General features: G+C 50.4%; 1 protein-coding gene across 1 annotated transcript in view; it reads right to left on the bottom strand.

The window, feature by feature from the left end:
- Tpo (thyroid peroxidase) overlaps nt 1-18581 on the bottom strand; it is a 65209-nt gene that overhangs the window by 13095 nt on the left and 33533 nt on the right. The window contains exons 7-11 of the mRNA XM_074049067.1: nt 10853-11383; nt 5327-5585; nt 4104-4274; nt 1447-1684; nt 387-595 (exon numbers count right to left, since the gene is read on the bottom strand). Coding sequence (XP_073905168.1) covers nt 387-595; nt 1447-1684; nt 4104-4274; nt 5327-5585; nt 10853-11383 — 1408 coding nt within the window. The remainder of the gene's footprint in view (nt 1-386; nt 596-1446; nt 1685-4103; nt 4275-5326; nt 5586-10852; nt 11384-18581) is intronic.

Raw genomic sequence — 18581 nt, 5'->3', positions numbered from 1 at the left:
GAGATTGCACCTGCTGTCTCTCAGCTGGGCGACTTGCCCAGGAGACCCAGGCAGCTCCCCCTTCATGTGAGGTGGCCATAGTTCTGTGGCCGCAGGCCAGCATAGACCCACAGCAGAGAGGGAGTGTCGGGAGGTGCTGACACCAGCAGCTGTGCTCTGATGACTCACCGAGCACCAACAGAACAGCACGAGGCTGAGATGGAACGTGCACAGGGCCCTGAAGCCTTTCTAGACCGCTGACTTGATTCCTTCCTCTCGAGGGCGAGGCAAACACACCACACAAGGGACTTAGTGTGCGTGGTACTTTCTTAAAGCGTGGGTCTAAAAGCAGCTTCTTTAAACAGCTATGCTCTTTGTACGTGCTATGATACAACGGAAGGAGTCACCTTGCTGAAAGGTCTCCCGCCACACCTCGAGGTCCATGCTTGGGATGTTGTCACAGGACTCAAAGTCCTGGGGGAATTCTGCAGTGTGGAAGGCATCCACAGGGACCCTGGTGAGGCCGGTGTTGTCACAGATGACTCGAGACAGTGAGTGCTTTTTCAGCTCCCGCCTCTGTGCTTCTGTGAAGACCAGGCTGTTTTCCCACCAAAACCTGTGCAGGAGTGGGCAGGTGAGCAGGAGTGGGGGACTCTGGGTGGCCTCTTCCTGATGTGTGAACACTTCCTGGTATGAATGCCCAAAGCAGAGAGAGAGACACACACACACACACACAGAAAAGAGAGACATACAAACACACACACACAGAGAAAGAAAGAGAGACACACACATACCAACACACACACAAACACACAGAAGAGAGAGAGAGAAGAGGAGGAGGAAGAAGAGAGTGAGAGAACTGGCTATGTAGGGACCATTAAAAAAGGAAGCTCTTTTTTTTCTGCGTGATTGCAAATTCTAACTTGTCATTCACACTGGTCCCTAGTGTGACACCTGGGATCAGAGTGTGAGGCGCAGAGACAAGAAGCTGCTTTTCTGGACCCCCAGCTGCACAAGGTTGAAATGAGGGAAGCAGCAGAGGTGCAGGGCCGGTGGTGGGAACCTCAGTGGTGCATCTGGGCTGGAGGTGAGGTGAGGGATATGGCAGGTGCAGCTGCTGCTCACAGGCCTGGGTGGACACCCAGACATTGTCAGAGAACATCCAAAGGCAGAAGCCCTTTCAAGTGATCAGGAAATGCAGTTTGACGATTGTAAGATGCTGGTTTACTCGTGTGGTTATAGATGTGGGAAATCAGCACGAGTTCAGGTTTTAAGTGTTTAGGATACACTATGTGTCCTGCGCCCCTTTCATTTTGTAATGACCCATTGTAACAGTTGGGGCACTGGTCAAGAGATAATCTGCCCAAGGTCACATAAGGACTGGATGATGGAGTGACACTTGAGCCCACACTGGCCACTTCCCAAAAACCCAGCGTGTCGGACAGGAAGCTCATCCCCGGCACCCACCTGTCCCCATCCCTCAGGGCCTTCATCTGCTTCCCAATGAGGCATGCGAACAGAGGACCTGTCCGGGCCCTTGGCAGGAGGTTTTCAACCAAGCCGCCCAGCCACACGTCGATATTGTCTGGATGCTTGTACAAGTCCATTATCTTGTTGACCACGCTCCTGTTGGCGATGGCCCTGCTCAGGTCAGCTGGGGTGTCCAGCCGTGGCAGGCCACAGAACTCTCTCCATTCATTGTAGCCTGCTCGAGGGAAAGCACAGAGCCATGTTCTCAGAGCCCAAGTCCTCACCAGCCTACCCACCAGTGCTGCCTGTCACCCACAGAAAACCAGGATTGCAGCAATGTGGGGCCCTGCCCACCATCCTCAGCTGCAGAGGGACCATGGCACTGTCCAGGTCACTATGCCCTGCAGAGTTCAACAGGCTAGATTATTTCAGCACAGACTTGGGGCTTGATGAAGAGTGGGCTCGTGGTGGGAGACCTCTCTCCATCCCGTCATCCCCCATCTCCCCAGCCCCCTGTTGCTTGAGGAAATCTTCTTGGCATTGCAGACTGAGTCTGGCTCTAGCCCATTGGCCTCTGTCCCCTTCTGTCCTCCATCCTTCAGATGACCAGTGCCCTAAGCTGTGCCTCCCTCAGTCCTCTATCTGTGCTCTGGCTTCACTGGGCTTTGGTCTTTGCTGGACACATTTCCTGCTTTTCCTGTGTCCTCTCTATGACTGCCTTTGGTCCCCTCCTCCTCCTGCTAGTTCAGCTTCTGCTTTCCAGGAGGCCCCCTCCCCCTGATGGTGAATGGTGAACGATTGCACCCTCTGCCTCCTCGCTCCATGATGGACCCACAGAGCATGCACCATGCTTCCTTGTTCTCTTTGCTCATCCACTCTGCCTCTGCATTCCTCCCACTGTCTCCAAAACCACAGGCACTCAACAGAGCATTGCATAAGTGAACACAAAGAATACATGGAGACCAGCTAAGTCCCCTGTGGGGCATTCAAGGGACAGAAAATGGGGAGACTTGTGGAGAAGCTCAGGTTTAGTTGAAGAGATCCTGCACCTTCCAGGTAGTCTGGGGGATGCTTAAGTGACAAAAGGCGAGCTGAGACAGGGCTGGCGACTTCCAGACACTGGGAACAACTCAAAGGCAGGCAGATCCGAGGAAACAATAGACAAACGGAAGGAAAATAATTACTGAGGTTTACGAAAACTGCTGTTGATGGTGGTGAGCTGGTCTTTCAAGATGGCAGCTCCAAGATCCAGATACGAGTGTGTGTATTGATGCAGGTGCGTGTGCACCCAGTGCAGGTGTGTGTGCAGTGCAGGTATACTAGGTTTCCTGGCATTGGTTGGAGCCATAGCTATGGGGCAACTGTGTCTGTGAAGGTCATCCTGACTTCCCCCTCCCCAGAGGCTTCTCTGCCTCAACACCTGTCATATGCAGATGGCCATCACATCTGGTGACTCATAGGAAGTCCACTCTTAGTTTTCTAGTTCCAGATGGGCCACCCCACCCTGCTCTCTTAAGAGCCACCTGGCAGGATGATGACCACCCTCCCTCCTCCTGTGTCCCCATCGGGACCCCTCATGGCATGTCATCTGTATCACATGGTGTACTGTAGGCCAATCCCCAATTCTCATGACCCAGAAACAAATAAAACAGAAGCCCTAAACAAGATTTGTACAAACATGTATAGTCCCGCCACTCGCACAGGGCTTGGGGAACATGGGAGTTACGTCATTAAATATTTATTGGAAGAACCATTTATTTGCAAGATAATTGAAACCCAAATAGTGAACTAGTTTCTTTTTAAACTAGGGGGAGGGATTTCTGTAGCACCTCTAAATTATGTTAAGCACAGTAAATGATAAAATGTTTCAGTAGCTGTGGGAGATTGATGCTTTAATTTTTACACGGGCAAAATAAGTTGGACATGTATTTTTCTTGCTTTTCTAAGAGGAAATGTATGGATGTGCAGAAAATGTGCAGTGTCTGGAATGTATCAAGAAGGCAAAATGTAAGTGAGATCAGAGCTCACGGGACACAGCCAGGACCATAAAACACAAATTTCAGAGGTGCTGGCCTTTGTGAGGTAGTGGAGGAAGAGGAGTGGAAAAGTTTGTGGGAAAGGCTGGGGGTTTTACACTCTGCAAAGCTTTCAGGGCAGAGAGGTCACCAGGCCAGCTTTGTAGCAAGCACTCCTAGCCAGCTGAGCTCAGTTAGCCTCAGATTTGGCTAGGCAGGTCTCATTACAGTTCACTGCACTGTGGTCTTCTTTCTTGTTGCATCCAAATTTTGACCTTACTGAAACAGAACTGGCGAAGCTGCCTACACTCGCCGTGCCTCAGTCTCATCCAGTAAAAAGCAAGTTGGGGATGAACTAGAGTTAAAAATTTCTTGCTAGAGCCAGGCAGGGTGTGCACACCTCCTGTAATCTTGGGTACTTGGAAGGTGAAGTTAGAGGGTTATGAGCTACATAGTGACATCCTGTCTCAACCCCTAACCCCCCCACCCCCCAAAAAAGAAAAAAGCCTTATTTAGAAGCCAGCAAGAGATTTGTGGGTAGATTTCACTTTAAATCCATCCTTCAAGGGATAGGTTGCTAATCCTAATCTGACCAGTGACATAGTACACACTGTGTTCCCTCTAGGAAGCTCCCCTGACCTGGTAGGCCATGGTCCCGGCCCCGCTGCAGGTTCAGTGATGCCAGGTCCAAGGTGCCCGAGCTGGACAGCACGAAGAGCCGCTCGGTCAGGTCCTCGTTCATCAACTGCTCCTGCACCTGCAGCTTGGCTGGCCTGGCTAGGAGGCCTCTGACCACTGGGTCCACACCACCTAGAAAACAGCAGGCAGAGCCAGAGCTCCCTAAGTTTGGAGAAACAGAAGCATTTTCGAATCCCAGAGCACGCTCATTCCTGGCAAGTATCTTTGTGTACCCTCATGAGTCATTTTATGTGATACCAGTTTTCAAGATTTCCTCAGGACACTAGCACCTGGCTGGTGCTGACCAAGCCATGAGCTCACGTGGAACCTTCAGAATCAAGGGACTTGGGACGGGGCCTCAGTACTAAAGTGATTCTGTTTTGCTTTCCTTTACAAACAAAGGAAGTGATTGCTCCACTCTGAGGTCTTACACAGTAAGAAGACATGGCTTGGCTCAGGGAGCTGTCAGGTCCTCAGAGACCTCACTTGTCATCTGTCAAGGCCTGGGGTCATGCTCACAGGAGCCCCTGACACAGACAGACCAGCCACCTGCTGCCTGCGACACTGAATCCACAGTTACATCAGAAGAGCATGTTATGGGCCTCCTGGTGCCCCCAAAGAACAAGGAAGAGTTCGCAATGTGCTTTGGGCTGGGGGTGGGACTAGGACACCCCTGGGCCTCTCCACAGTCTTTCATGGAAGAAGATCAGGGGACAGTGGAGCATGTTGTTAGCAACCGTCTTCCCTATCCTCTACCGACTTTCAGACAGATTAGAACCTTCCAGACAGACAGGAAGAACTGGGCAGGGGGGAGGGGCTGGGGAGAAAAAACAGGGAATTAAATGGCTTTCTTCTGAACACCAGCATCCTCAGGCTCCCGTGTTGATCTGAGCTAGAGAACAGATACAATTCATAGTGATAAACAAGTAGATTCTACTTTCGCAATTCTGTAAGTGGGAGAGCCCACTTATACCTGGGGTAGTTTTTCCTGAGTTCCAAAGAGCTTCAGAAATATGAGAGAAGGAATTTCTGATGAACCTATTAAAAAGCTTTGAAAGAATTTATTCCCCCCTAAACGCTGGCAGCTTGGACAGCTTCAGCCAGACAAACCAACAGGGCAGTTGAAGGCGCTTGTTGGGACCATCTGGACCGGTGTCACAGCAGCACCAGTGCGAGGGAGGCACCTTCCTGGATGAGCCTCCAGGGGCTGAAGAAGCCATCGTGCAGCTGCAGCCTGGGGAGCCCAGCATGGTCCTGGAAGTCTGCGTCCAGCCGCCTCACCAGCGGGTGGACCGTGGCATGGCCGAAGCGGAAGGCGGCCGTAGAGAAGACGTTGGACACCGTAGGATTCACTGTGCTGTCATAACCCTCATAGGGCCCCACATACTGTCCGAAGGCCTCGGGGCCCAGGATCCTGGGAACATAGTCCCTCATGGTGATGATCTGTGTAGAGAAGAAGGCAGGTGAGGCTGAGCTGGGAAGGTCTGTGGCAAAGCCCAGGCCAGAGAAGGGTTAGGGCCAGAGGTCCAGGGAAGGCCTTTCCTGAACGTCCCTGGGCCTGTGCATCCCAGGTGCCCTCCAAGCGAGGGCTCAGCCCTCAGGAGCGCCACTAAGCTAAGTCAGTCCAAGTCTCAGCCTCAGCTGCCTTAAATAGGGCACATCAGTGTTGTCCCTTGGGCAAATACCCCAAGGGTGGGCCTTGGGCAGGGTGGGCCTAGGCATGGAGGGTTACACAGAACTTGGCTCTGTCAATGTGTGACTGGCAGAGGACTGCCTGTCCTTCAAATGCAAAAACATTCCTGTTTAAACCACCTTCCTCCCGTCAACTCCCACGCACAAGCCATCAACCATACACACAAAGCATCAATCAGAAACCTCATCCCTTCAAGGGTCTTGGCCCCAGAGGATTTAGAGGAAGCTGAATTCTCACCCCATCCCAATATTCTTAGCTGTGTGGCTCTGAGAGCGTGTTAACCTCTCTGAGCCTCTGCTTTCTTGAAGAGTTGTTATGAGAGCAAGAAATGTCCCTGGCTCTCTGGTACAGGGACACAGTAGTGTCCTGTACACATACACTATGTAACAGATGTACATAGAGGAACAGGTGCATTTAGTGCCTCCCTGAGGTAAAGGAAATGGTGAACAAGTCAAGGGTTGAGTGTTAGCTGCATGGCTTATGAGCTAAAATCCAAGCAGGGACCAGGACTGCAGGATTTTCTTCTTTTCCTTAGAGAATTTTCTCCAGCACCTCACATCAGCAGAACTGCAGTGATGGTCAGTGGCGGTCAGTGGGGGCTCTGTGGAGGGTGTGTGGATTTCATAGCACTGACAATCTTCCTAACTTTTGTCCCACCCCATGATAGTGTATCACTGTGCCTGCAGCGAGAGTGGAGACAGGCGTTGGGGCCCAGGTGTGTCCCCCGTGACAGGTAGGACAGTGAGATGGCATTTGACCAGGACTCTGGGAACAGAGTTTTCCTCCCCTGCAGCAAAGGCTCACATCCAGTCCTCAAAAAGGTTGTGCTGCTGTTTTCATGGTCAGTTGGATAGCTACCTGCAGAGCGGCTGCTTGTGAGCCCCTCACACATGCCTGGTCAGCGAGCTGCAGGCCCAGGGCCCACAGCCCAGCGTAGCTTCCTTTTCCAGAAAACAGTGAGGCTCATTCCAGAATAGATGCCTGGTGGGCCACACTGCCCTGCTCCTTGGCTTATGGCACTGTCACAGGATCTTTGATTTTACTTCTTGACTAGAGGTCTCAGGAGAGTTATACCAAGGGCTCTGTTTTGAGTTTTACAGCATTTCTTTAAGCTATAAAAATCATTGCCAAATTGCTTGGTGTTTTAGAAGATTATTTTGGTTAATAAACTGCATCCAAATGCAGTGAGAACCTGTAGGATGACCACCCCAGAGGAACTGTCTTGTAGTTTAGCCTATTGGTTTAGGAAAGCAAGCAAGCTATTTAAAAAATAGCAAAAACAATTTTTATGTGTAATACCTTCCTTCCAAATGATGAAATGTGTTTTCTATACAAAGAATTCGGTACCATAAGGGAGACTGAGGTGAAGTGTATGCTTTTTGGCTTCTATCTCCGGCTGCAGGACCTTGTCTTGTCCACAGTGACGTCCTGTCCCTTTGAGACCTGGGTGTGTTGGGAGGAGCCACATCTGCACACTGGAGTCTCAGCCTGGTGCCACTTGTGGGTCAGGGTGAAGCACTGTGTTGTAAGTCCACTGGCCAGAGAACAGTTATGACTTCCAAATGCAGACCAGCCTCTCCAGCTCAGACGTAAGCTAGATGAAGTGTTTGGAGCAAAAGTTCGCCCTGGAGGGCCTCTCCTGACAGCACAAGTGGTGTCCTCCCATTAACTTCCTCTTTGGTTTCTTCTCACAGTAGAAAGGGCATGGCCAGCCTTTGCAGCCCAAGGGTGGGAGACAAGTTTAAATTCCAGCGCACTGCTTCTGCTTCAGCCCCAAGTCCCCAGAGCTGGCCCTTGAACACAGCAAACCTGCACCCTTTACCTGTCTGAGTTTCTCTTCTCTCACACTTTCTCCTGCTGTGATTTGAAGTCAGTGATGAAGCTCAGATACCCAGGACCTTCCCTGGCAACAGTGGGGCTGGACAGAAGCACCACGGGCTCTGACAATGGGACCTGAAGACCTCAATCTTGCAGGAGGCTCTTTGGGAGTTCATCTCATTCTTCAGGAAACACTGTGGTATCCCCTTGCCTGGGAGTGTTGGGGGACTGTGAGCCTGGACAGAATTCATGCGGTCAGACCTGGGTGGTTTGTGATCAACTCCTATGTCCAGCCCCACCTCTGAAAGGTGGGGTGAAGGTCTCCTTCATCTCTGGGTGAGTGAAATTCTGCCTCTGCCCACCCAACCTCCTGGCTCCTGCAGGTTCTTGCTGAGACTCAACCTGCCACACAGGAGGCCTTGTCTCAGCTGGCTTTCGTGACCTGGGCACAGGAAGGACAGACAAGTCTGTGCTTTAGGAACAATGAGAGTGGAGGGGAAGGGAGCCAGGACCACAGCCCAGGGAGAGGTGAGGAGAGACCTGGAGAGTCTACTGTGACCAACGTGGAGCCACAGAAGGAGCAAAATGCCCCGCCAGGCTGAACCTTCTGACACAGCTTCTCCTCAGTATCGTCACACTGCTCTGTCCAGGAAAGGACATGGGATTTCCTCTGAATGCCATGTCTAGGTAGCACACATCCCGCTTTAAGGTGCCTCAGAGATAGGACCAGAGATTGCTGAGGTCGTCCCAGAAGGAGGGGCTCAGGCACCGCCTGGTACTGACCAGGATACCACCCTCAGGTGGGTCCAGTCTTCGGGGTTCTGCTGGCAGCTCTGGAACCTGGGCTACACCCGGCCTTGGTTGGCCTTCAGGGCTTGGTCATTCTCTGTAAAGGTAGCCCAGGAGGGCCTTGGGCTCCATAGCTATCTCTGAAGAACAGTGACCATCAGATTCTGTCCATGGACACTGGAGGTGCCAGGTGAGGGACCTGGCCAGCGAGGGCCCAGATGGAGCAGTGAAAGCACCACACAGACAATGTTTCTTGACTCTCCAGCAGGGTTCATGGACCCGGAGGCCGAGGGCTCTCCAGCTGGTCCGCCCACCTGCCTGCCTCAGGAGACAGTGCCAGTGCCAGGTCCTGGCAGCAGGGGAACCTGAGGCAGATGCTCCCAAGAGACCAGCAGAAGCACACGTCCCAAGGTGGGGAGAACTCAATGTCTCTAGGGAAAAAATCAGAGGAGCCCAGGTCACCATTGGGCTGGCCTTGACAATCCAGGGGGTGTGGATGGTCAGTGAGTGGGGGGTGTCCTCCACTAGGCTTCCTGCCTCTTGCTGATGACCATCAGCTGGCCAGCCTGGCTATGCACATAGAGCTACTTCTTCTCTTCATGACCTCGAGCTTTTCAGGAGAGGGATGCAGATCGCAGCTCAAGTGTGAACAAACACTGCTCTTGAGTGGGCAGCAGACAGGAGTCCTGGATCTCTAACTCGTTCACAAATTCAACAGACACTTGGGGGACACAAACTTTGTGCCAGGCACGCTCTAAGTGCCGGGAGAAAAGAATGAAAGGAGCAAAATCTCTGTTGCCGTGGTGCTCACCTTCAGGGAAAGGGTCGTGGATGAAAGACAAAGCCAATGAAAGCCCACAGTTGGCAGGGTGATGACCAAGGAAAGAGAATAATGACCGGGCGTGGCCTCCCCGGGAAAGGGGCAGGAGGCCGGCTGGCTTCCCGGGAGCTGCAGCCCCTAGCTAAGGCCAGCTGGCTCCATGTGCACAGAGCAGAAGGTCTGGCCAGCTGCTTGGAAGCCAATGGGCTACAGGATTCCTGGTGATGTCACACTGCAATCATCCAAGTTGCTGTAATTCTCCCCTCGCAAATTCTCATATGGTTCCTACTTTCAAAATTTTAATAATCGTATCTGTTTACATCTGCCTGTCAAGCAAGGCTGGAACTGTCCAGTTTTGCAGTTTGCAACACTAATCTCCAGTGTTTATCTTAAGCATTAATTTTGGACTTTCGTGTATCTAGCTCTTACTTTCTCTTCTAACTTCAGCACCGCACAGACACACGTATACCCAGATACACAGAGACACACACACAGACATATACCCAACCTGCACACAGAGACAACACACAAACACAGGCGCACACACAGATATCCAGCATACACTCAGACATACAGAAATACACAGACAGGAGACACGGGTGCACACACAGACGCATATATACAGACACACACAGAGACATACACACAATGCACACATAGATAGAGACAACACACAAACACAGACACACAGTGCACACACAGATATCCAGCACACAGAAATACACAAACAGCACAACACACACAGACACAGGCACACACAGACATACAGCACACACGCCAACTCAGCCAGGGTTGACACGCATTGCCGTGAGCACACAGGCCTTAGGATGTTGAGTTACTTCTGCCTGGTTGGTAAAGACGTTCCCATGCCTGGTGCTGTCCACATGTCCTCAGGGTGTTCATGTCCCCCTTACTTCCACCCTCCCCAGGGCTGATGCCTGCGGTGAGGATGACGCCAGAGCCTACAGCTCACTTTCCTTCTTTGAGAGTTGGGATTGATGTCACCTTCCTCACTGGCCCTGAGAGGACAGGGATACTAAACAGTCTTTATGAGAACCCACTGAGACTGTTAAGTCAGTCACTGGGTTCTACAGGTAAATTGTCTCCAGAATCGCACACTGGGATCTCCAAGATTCTCTGATTGAATATTAAAAAGGATCCTACAATGAGGAGTGAAAATGGACTCGGCTTAATTTGGTAATTCAGAAATCTCACCCAGAATCACCAGGCTCTAAATACTAGAAGGAGATCCACCAATGCCACCCCACAAGGCTGCTCTTAGGACCACTGAGGTGAAACCTGTCACACACTTAGCCAGCTGCAGGCACAGGGCAGCACGGGATGACCACACTTGTGACTCTGCCACAGCTGTGTGTGTGTGCATGTATGGGGGGGAGGGGGCCGGTCACCCCAGGGATGCCCAGCTGGGACAAAAGAGCCCAAGAGGCTTCCGTCCTCCAGCACCCAGAGTCAGGCGCGGGGAGAGCCCTGGGGGGACCCCACGCTGACTGCGTCTGAGCCCAGTGGGGAACTCCGTGGCCGAGATCCCCGGGACTGCAGGGAGGCCGCGGCCGCCCGCGAGGCGCGCACCTGGTGCAGGGCGCCCACCAGCTTGCGCGCCTCCTGGTAGACGTTGTCCGCGCTCCAGTGCGCGTTGAGGGCCTTGAGCGCGGCGGCCAGGCGGTTGTGCTCGCGCAGCCACAGCGTGTGCACGGCCGCCAGGGCGGGGACCTCGCTGGCGCGGCCGTCGCCGGCCAGGAAGCAGGGCGCGCGCGGGGCTCCGGGCGGGGGCGCGCTGGGGGCGGGCGGGGGCGCGCAGGCGGCGGGCGCGCGCGGCGGCCCGAAGGGCAGGAGGGCGCGGCCGGCGTCGCGATGGCGCGCGTTGACCCGCAGCTGCCCCGCCGCGCTGGTCCAGTTGCGCAGCAGCTTCTCGGCGGCCGCGGAGCTGCCGTACACGGTGGACGCGTCCAGGAAGGAGGTCAGGCTGTTCATCTGCTGCCGGGAGTTGGCGGCCGACAGGTTCCCGAGGAGCGCGCCCTGGTCCCCGGTGCCGCAGGCGGCGGACGAGCGGTAGAAGGGCAGGCACGCGGCGCCCGCCGTCGGCCACGAGTTCGCGGGGAGCTGCGGCAGACAGGAGACTGGGGTCACCTCCGGCCCAGAGGCGTTGGGGCCGGGCTCCGGGGCTCACGGCTGTAATGCCTGGGAGTCCGAGATCGGGAGGATCGAGGTTCGAGGCCAGCCCAGCCCAGGGAAATAGTCCGTGAGACCCCCGCCTCATCTCCAAAATAACCAGAGCAAAACGAACTGGAGCTGTGGCTCAAGTGGTAGAGTGCCTGCACCTGCTTTGCACGCGTGAAGGCCTCAGTTGAAACCCCAGTCCCATCAAAACGAAACAAAACAAAATAAAAACATCGGAACCTCTGGGCAGGGAGCCCTGGCCGTCCCCAGCCCAGGCACAAGCACCTCCTGCAGCTCAGACCTTGTGCATGGTCCTGCGCTTTTAGGGACCTGTCAGGACACTCATGCAATCCTATTTCCAGCTGGCCTGTTCTCCACCACAGTGACAGGGCCAGTTGGGAGTGTTGCAGGTATCACCACCCAGGAGGCGCCTATGGGCCCTCCTGGCCTCAGTTTCCTGCCTGTTTGGTGGAGACCTTATACACATTCTGCCCATTTTCAGGCCAGCTGTGAAGCCAGACCAGGTGCTGGCTGTAACCCCTCTCCCTGAGCAGGAGCACAGGCTTCCTTCCCATGAGTGTGGCAGGGGCAGGACCCACCCTGCACTGGGGTGGAGTCACCTCCCTCCACTCCTGTCCTGGGAATGGCAGGGTGATCTTTGGTGTGTAGTATGGGTCTGAGACACAGAAGTGAGAGAACTGGCCTGAAGTCACAGGAGTGAAGGCTGGACAGGCTCCAAGAGAAAAGCCAGTGCTAACTGCAAATAAGTGACAGTCCCCCTAGGGACAATCATGGAGTGGCACCTGAGGAATAAACAGGACAGGGGACACAGGCCATGCTGGGTGTGGCAGGTGGCCCCAGAGAGACTACATCTGCAGTGCTAGGGAGAAAGCGAGCAGAGCTGCGGGCTCTGGCAACACCCGAACACCAGGGAGCACACAGTGGAAGAGGGGCTCCCCCCACCCCCAGCAAATGCACTTGTGCATCAGAGTCTGGGAGTTCCTGAGCTGCCAAAGGAGCAGAAGGTACCCGGTGAGGGCAGCAGGGAGCCAGCGAACTGCCTGATGCCTTATGAACTAAAATACTGCAGAGAGCACAAGAAACCAGAAGAACCTTGCCAAGGAGACTTCAGATGGCCCAAGCCCAGCTCCCATGAGTGGAAAAGACACAGGAACGAAGCTTAAAGTGAGATTAACAACAGAAATACAAACAAGCAATGAGCAGTGGAAAATTTTCCCAATTTATTGGCTTGTTTTCCTGGATGTGAAGAATTACCATTGATTTAAGGACAAATTAATCTCTCTAGCAATCAAGGAAAGATCAAGCCCAAGCACACCAGCACCTCCCTCACAGGAAAATCCAGATTTCACGTGGCTCTCACTCCAACAGCACTGCAAAAGAACTAAGAAAGTATCTTAAGAATTTAAATAACAGAGAAATAAACCAAACATAAATAAGGAAGTTGCATGGACAAACAGGAGTTAAACTAGTTAAACTTAGAAAAAAAAGACATGGTGGAAAGGAAAAAGGAATACAGGTCTCACAAACCCAGTGGAGGAGAAACAGAAAGGGCACAAAATAAGACCCAGTTTGGAAGAGGATGAGGTGGGAATTGGAGAGAGCCAGGACCCCAGGTGACAGCCGTGTGTGCTCTCATGATTGTGTATTTGAAAAGGAACAGTAGCAAGTGATTGGCTCCTTGACAGTGCAGAAATAACCAAAACTGTACCAAGAAGAAATGAAAAATTCAAATTGACAATGACCACTGGAGAGCCTGGCAAGGTGACAGAAGCCCTATCCTGCTAAGGCACAGGGTCAGGTGGCATTTTATAACTAGCTTCCATCAAGTCCCTAAAGGACAGACAAATCCAATGCACTAAGACTGTTTGAGCACAACACAAAATGGAAAGTGCCCCAATGCATTCCACAGAGTCAGCAAAAGTGTAATATTAGCCCTGATAGAAATAGTGCAAGGGCAGAGCACTCAGATCAATAACCCTGTAAATAAAAGTCAAATAGGGCAGTGAATCCGAACAGCAATGTGCCATGGTGACATAGGATTCATTCCAAGAATGGCTCAATGTTAGAGAGCAGAATCTGTTTCCAGGACAACAGTAAATCAAAGGACAGCTGAGTGTGGTGGTGCATGCTAAAATCCCAGCACTAGAGATGGAGGAGGATGGTGACTTCGAGGCCAGCCTGGGATGCTTTAAGGAGATCTTAAAACATTTAAATCTAATATAAATATAAATTCCTGTTATTAAAATAGAGCAAAGTGAAATCACTTCAGTGTGTTCACTGTCTTGAGTGCTGTGAACAAAGTGTTTTCACTGAAATAGGTTCCAGGACCTGGAACCTATTCTCACCACTTGAGCACTGCTGAGAAATTTAATTTTAATAATCCAGTTAGGCCAAAGTCCAGGAAGTAAAACTGAGTTAGTAAAAATGCTAGAAGAAAGTAAGATTAAAAATATGATGGGGTGATCTTGTTCACTCAGATATCATATGCCTAGAACAGCTAAGAGTTCTAGAAAAATCAGTAACTTTCCTGAAAGAAATTATCTTCATTCCAGGGATAAGTACAAAGTTCCTTTTCTTTATCATCCTTTTTTCTTTTTAATGAAGTGCCCAGATGACAAGGAGACAAAAATTCTTTCCATGAAGAACAGAAAAACTACCATAATCACATGTATAAATGTAACCAGAAACCCATATGAAATGCAAGAAGAAAATAATAAAACATCATTAAGAATTTCAAAGAAAATTTGATAAAAGTTCACCTCTCTGTAAATGAATGCACAAATTTAATGTGACTCTGGTTACACTCATAAGAGTACTTTTGCATTTTGAAATGGGTAGATTACCCTCAAAGTTCACATGAAGAAATAACTCCAGATCCCACTCACTCTTTCATCAGCTGTGCTAAGGGCCATCTACTGACGTCAGCGCAGAGCTGCCCAGGACATGGTCAGTCTGTCCGAACCTTGGTGGAGACCTGGACCAGAGGCCAGGTCTTCTGATGCAGAATCACGTAGATTGCTGGGAGGCAGAACCAGCTGGCTGTGGTGTGGACAAGCCCGTCTCAGTCCACACCTCAGTGGGGAAAGAAAACCCACACTGCTTTTTTGAGGGCATTGCTTTTACGTTTTGCAACCAATGAATCTCTGCACCAAGACCGAGTCCAGACACTCAACCCAGAAACAGACCTGGCCTATGGGAATTAAACCTGATTCCTGGTGAGAGCCACTGTACCACTGATGGAAATGGACAAAAACATTCGTAAAGAGAAAGAAAACCAATTAAAATCCACAAGAAGAGTCAAATTATAGAAAGATGGACAAAGGGTATGAATGAGGAAATTCACAGAACAAATAAATGCACGTTATCCAAAACAAAGGGAAAATTTACAGTTCAGTAATATTCACTGAAAGCAAATGAAGTTGGATGAAATATTGCTTTATAACCACCAAACCAGCAGGAAACAATCAGTGATGTGTACGGCTAGCGTGGAGGGGAGTTTCTTCTCAGTCATGGCTGTGAAGTGTCACAGGTCACCTTCTCTGGTAACTTTGGTTCTGGCTTTAAGCTGTGGATTAAGCTGTGCACACAGGGCAAATCAGATGCCTTCCTCCAGAGGATGTGAGCCCAGGGTTGTCACCTGGAGTACGACATGTCACCAGCCGTGAGCAAGAAGGACTTGGAGCTCCACTGGCCTGGAAGAATTGCCAGAGGCGCTACTTTACTGAGATGAAATTTCAAGATGCAGAAAATGTGCTTAGTAGAGTCGTGTCTGCAGTAACAGCATTCAAAAAGGAACACTGGGCTTGTGCCCGTGCGGGTCGCTGTCCGAGCTCTAAGGTCACATGAAGGATAGAGCCATTAGAAAATGTACTGCAGTCAGGTGATGTCTCTGAACTCTTCTCCCGCCTCATCAACTTCCTTCTTCGATCATCACCCCCTCACACCTTCATCACCCCCCACACCTGGAAAGTACACAACGCTGAGCTGGGTTCCCTGGCGGGGGGGATGAGTAGAGAACATTGGGGGGTGAGAGGGGAGGGGACGGAAGTGAAGCAAAAGAGGAGGAAGAGAGAGAAGAACGTGCTTTAGTGAGATTGATGCATTTAGATGTCAGCATACAATTACATAATACAAGAGACTTGAATTTGAGTTGAAACCTGTTAGGGCCAAACCAGTATCAATGTGAAGACCATGTATTAAAATTCGTGCTGTGACCAGAAGGGGATTCATAGGAAAATGAAGCTCCCCTCCCATGTAAAAACTCCAGAGCGATTGCAGCTGACGGGGTTAGCTTTCACTAAGAAGGTGAGAAATGTGAAGGAGACAGAAGGGGATAATATGGTGGGAAAGGGACACAAAAGACATGGCCCTCAATAGACCAAGTGGAACCAGAACCGAGTGCGTATCGGGAGACCCAACTCCCTACAGTTAACTAGGAGCAAGTTCCACGATGAGCACAAAGAGCCTGTCCCCAAGGCGGATCAGCCCAGTGTCACACATAGCCTTTCCAGCACTTCAGGAAACAGACAGACAGTCCAATATTTTTCTTCTTTTTTTTTTATGGGTCTGGGGTTTGAACTCAGGGCTTCATGATTGCAAAGCAGGTGCTCTACCAGTTGAGCCACACTTCCAGTCCTTTTTTTCCAGTTATTTTTTTAGAGGTGGAATCTCTTGAAGTATTTGCCTGACTGGCCTTGAACCACAATTCTCCCAATCTCAGTCTCCCAAGTAGCTAGGATTACAGGCATGAGTCGCTGGTGCCCAGCAGACAGTTCAGTGTTAAAGAAGTGACTCCTGAGTGCAGAAGTGGGTGACCCTGATCATTGCACGGTGCTGGCATATCTGTGCAATCCACAAAGAAAGTGCAGCAGAAGAAAGAAAACTGTAGCGCAGAATCATTTGTGAAGAGAGATTCAAAAGCCCTAAATAAAATGTCAAAACCTACATCACAACCAGGCCCATGGCAAGAGGTAAAGATGGCTCAATATTGGAAAATCTTTTGGCTGAATTTTCTGCAGTGACAGATGACAGGACGAAATCCTCCACTCCAGTGCAGCTTGGAGGCACTAGGCACAGCTCCAAGTCGCACATTTCATAAAAGTTCTTGGGAAATCATGGATGAAAGGTAAAGTCCTTATGTGACTGAAGCTGTCTAGCAGACGCCCGTGACCAACCCAACCTCAGAGAAAGAATCACACCCTCTGTGAGAAGGACACAGCCGAGTGCCGCCCTGCTGCCTTCTGACAGCTACAGCAGTGACCCGTGTGTCTGCAAGTGTGTGAGTGGGCAATGACATGTTTCAGTATTGGAAAGAAAGGGGAAAGTCCAAAATTATTCCCAAAAAACCCAATATATTCAATATGTACAAAATACAGGGAACTGAGGTTAACACTTAGAATAACAAGACCTCAAAAAGCCAGCCAGGCTGAAGACCAACGATTTAAAGAATTTGTAGGTTTCCTGGTACTTGAGGAATGACCAGTTAAAAATAATAACTGAGTAGGGTCTCATTCACTCTAGCAGTAAAAATCCATTAAAATCTGTCAGAATATGTGCAAGACATTAACAGACTAAGCTATAAAACTTTAGGGAAGGATACAAAAGATTCGGTAAGTTGAAACATACCTGGCTGAAAGGGAAGGTTCAGTTTTGTTTGATGAACACAAAAGTCCAAAGTCACCCACTAGGAAGATTAATCCCGCTGGAAAAAACTACAAGATTTTTCAAAGAGCTCGACAAGCTGCTTCTAAAATCAACACAGAAGAGCAAATTGAGAATAAGCCTAGATGCTTAAGAAAAAACAGAAACGAGGACCCTGCCTTACCGATCACCAACATGTAATCTAAAGATCAGCAACGGGATGGACGCCAGTGGAGACAGAGGCCAAGCCCACTGCTATGGTTTGGGTGCTCAGTGTCCCCCAAAAGGCTCAGTGCTGAAGACTCGGTCCCAGAGGGTAGCACTATTGAGAGGTGAGTGGATCACAAGGATGCTGGCTTCATCCATGGATTAATCCATTTGTGATTTCATGCTGGATGAACTTTAGGAGGCGGGGCCTGGTTGAAGGAAGTGTCACGAGGGCATGACCTTGAAGGGTATATCTTGTTTCTTGTCCCTCACTCTCCGTCTGTCTCTACTTCCTGGCCGCAGGAGGGGAGCAGCTTTCCTCTGCCATGCCTTTCCACCATGATACTTCTGCCCCACCACAGACCCAAAAGCAAGGGAGCAGCTGACCATGGACTGAGACCTCTGAAACCAGGAGCCAGAATAAATCCTTCTTTCTTTAAGTTGTCTTTCTTGGATATTTTGTCACAGCAACAGAAAGTGAGTAACACAGTAACAGTCATGGCAGCTTAGTCTGTGATAAAGATAACACTGCAGTCAGCGTGAGAAATGGAATTTTTAGTAGTGATGCACATAGGAAAATAAGCAAGCTAGATGCGTACCTCATACTGCACATAAAAGTGTATTCTTAATAAAATAAAATCATATTAAAATTCCAATCTTTAAAAAATTTTAAAGGAAGTACAGAAAATACATTCCTAACCTCCAGTTAGGAAAGAGCTGCTTGATAGTCTGCTTTGCCTAGGGGAAAAATGATATCCCAAAGTTTAAAATTGATTTTATGCAAAATGGCACCATACGCAAAACTGAAAGGCAAGCAATTCTGCGTAATTAAAGACTGAGGTCTATGAATGGTTTCTCAGGCTCATGCCTCCGTGGAGGATTGCAGCTTGAGGCCAGCCAGCCCATCTCAACTGCCAAGTTAAGCTCGGCGTGACGGTACGTGATGTAATCCCAGCTATGAGGGAGGCCTAGGCAGAAGGATCTTAGGCCAAGCCCATTCCAGGCAAAAGTGCAAGATCCTGTCTGAAACCCAACCCCATCTAAAAATAACTGCAGCTCCTAGGTAGAGAGCCTATCTAGCAAGTGTGAGCCCCCGAGTCCAAACCCCAATGCTGTCAAGAGAAAATTGAGGTCTACAGTACCCGGATTTGTGTATATAATACAACACCCCCCCCATACACTGCATAATGACTTTTATACCACCAATGACCCCCACATTTGACCTCGGCCCCACGAGATTACACCCTCTAGTGATATTGTAGCCATCTTCCTT

Source organism: Castor canadensis, chromosome 12 (genome assembly GCF_047511655.1).
Source record: "Castor canadensis chromosome 12, mCasCan1.hap1v2, whole genome shotgun sequence".
Lineage (NCBI taxonomy): Eukaryota > Metazoa > Chordata > Mammalia > Rodentia > Castoridae > Castor > Castor canadensis.
This window is presented reverse-complemented; position numbering and strand designations above follow the sequence as displayed.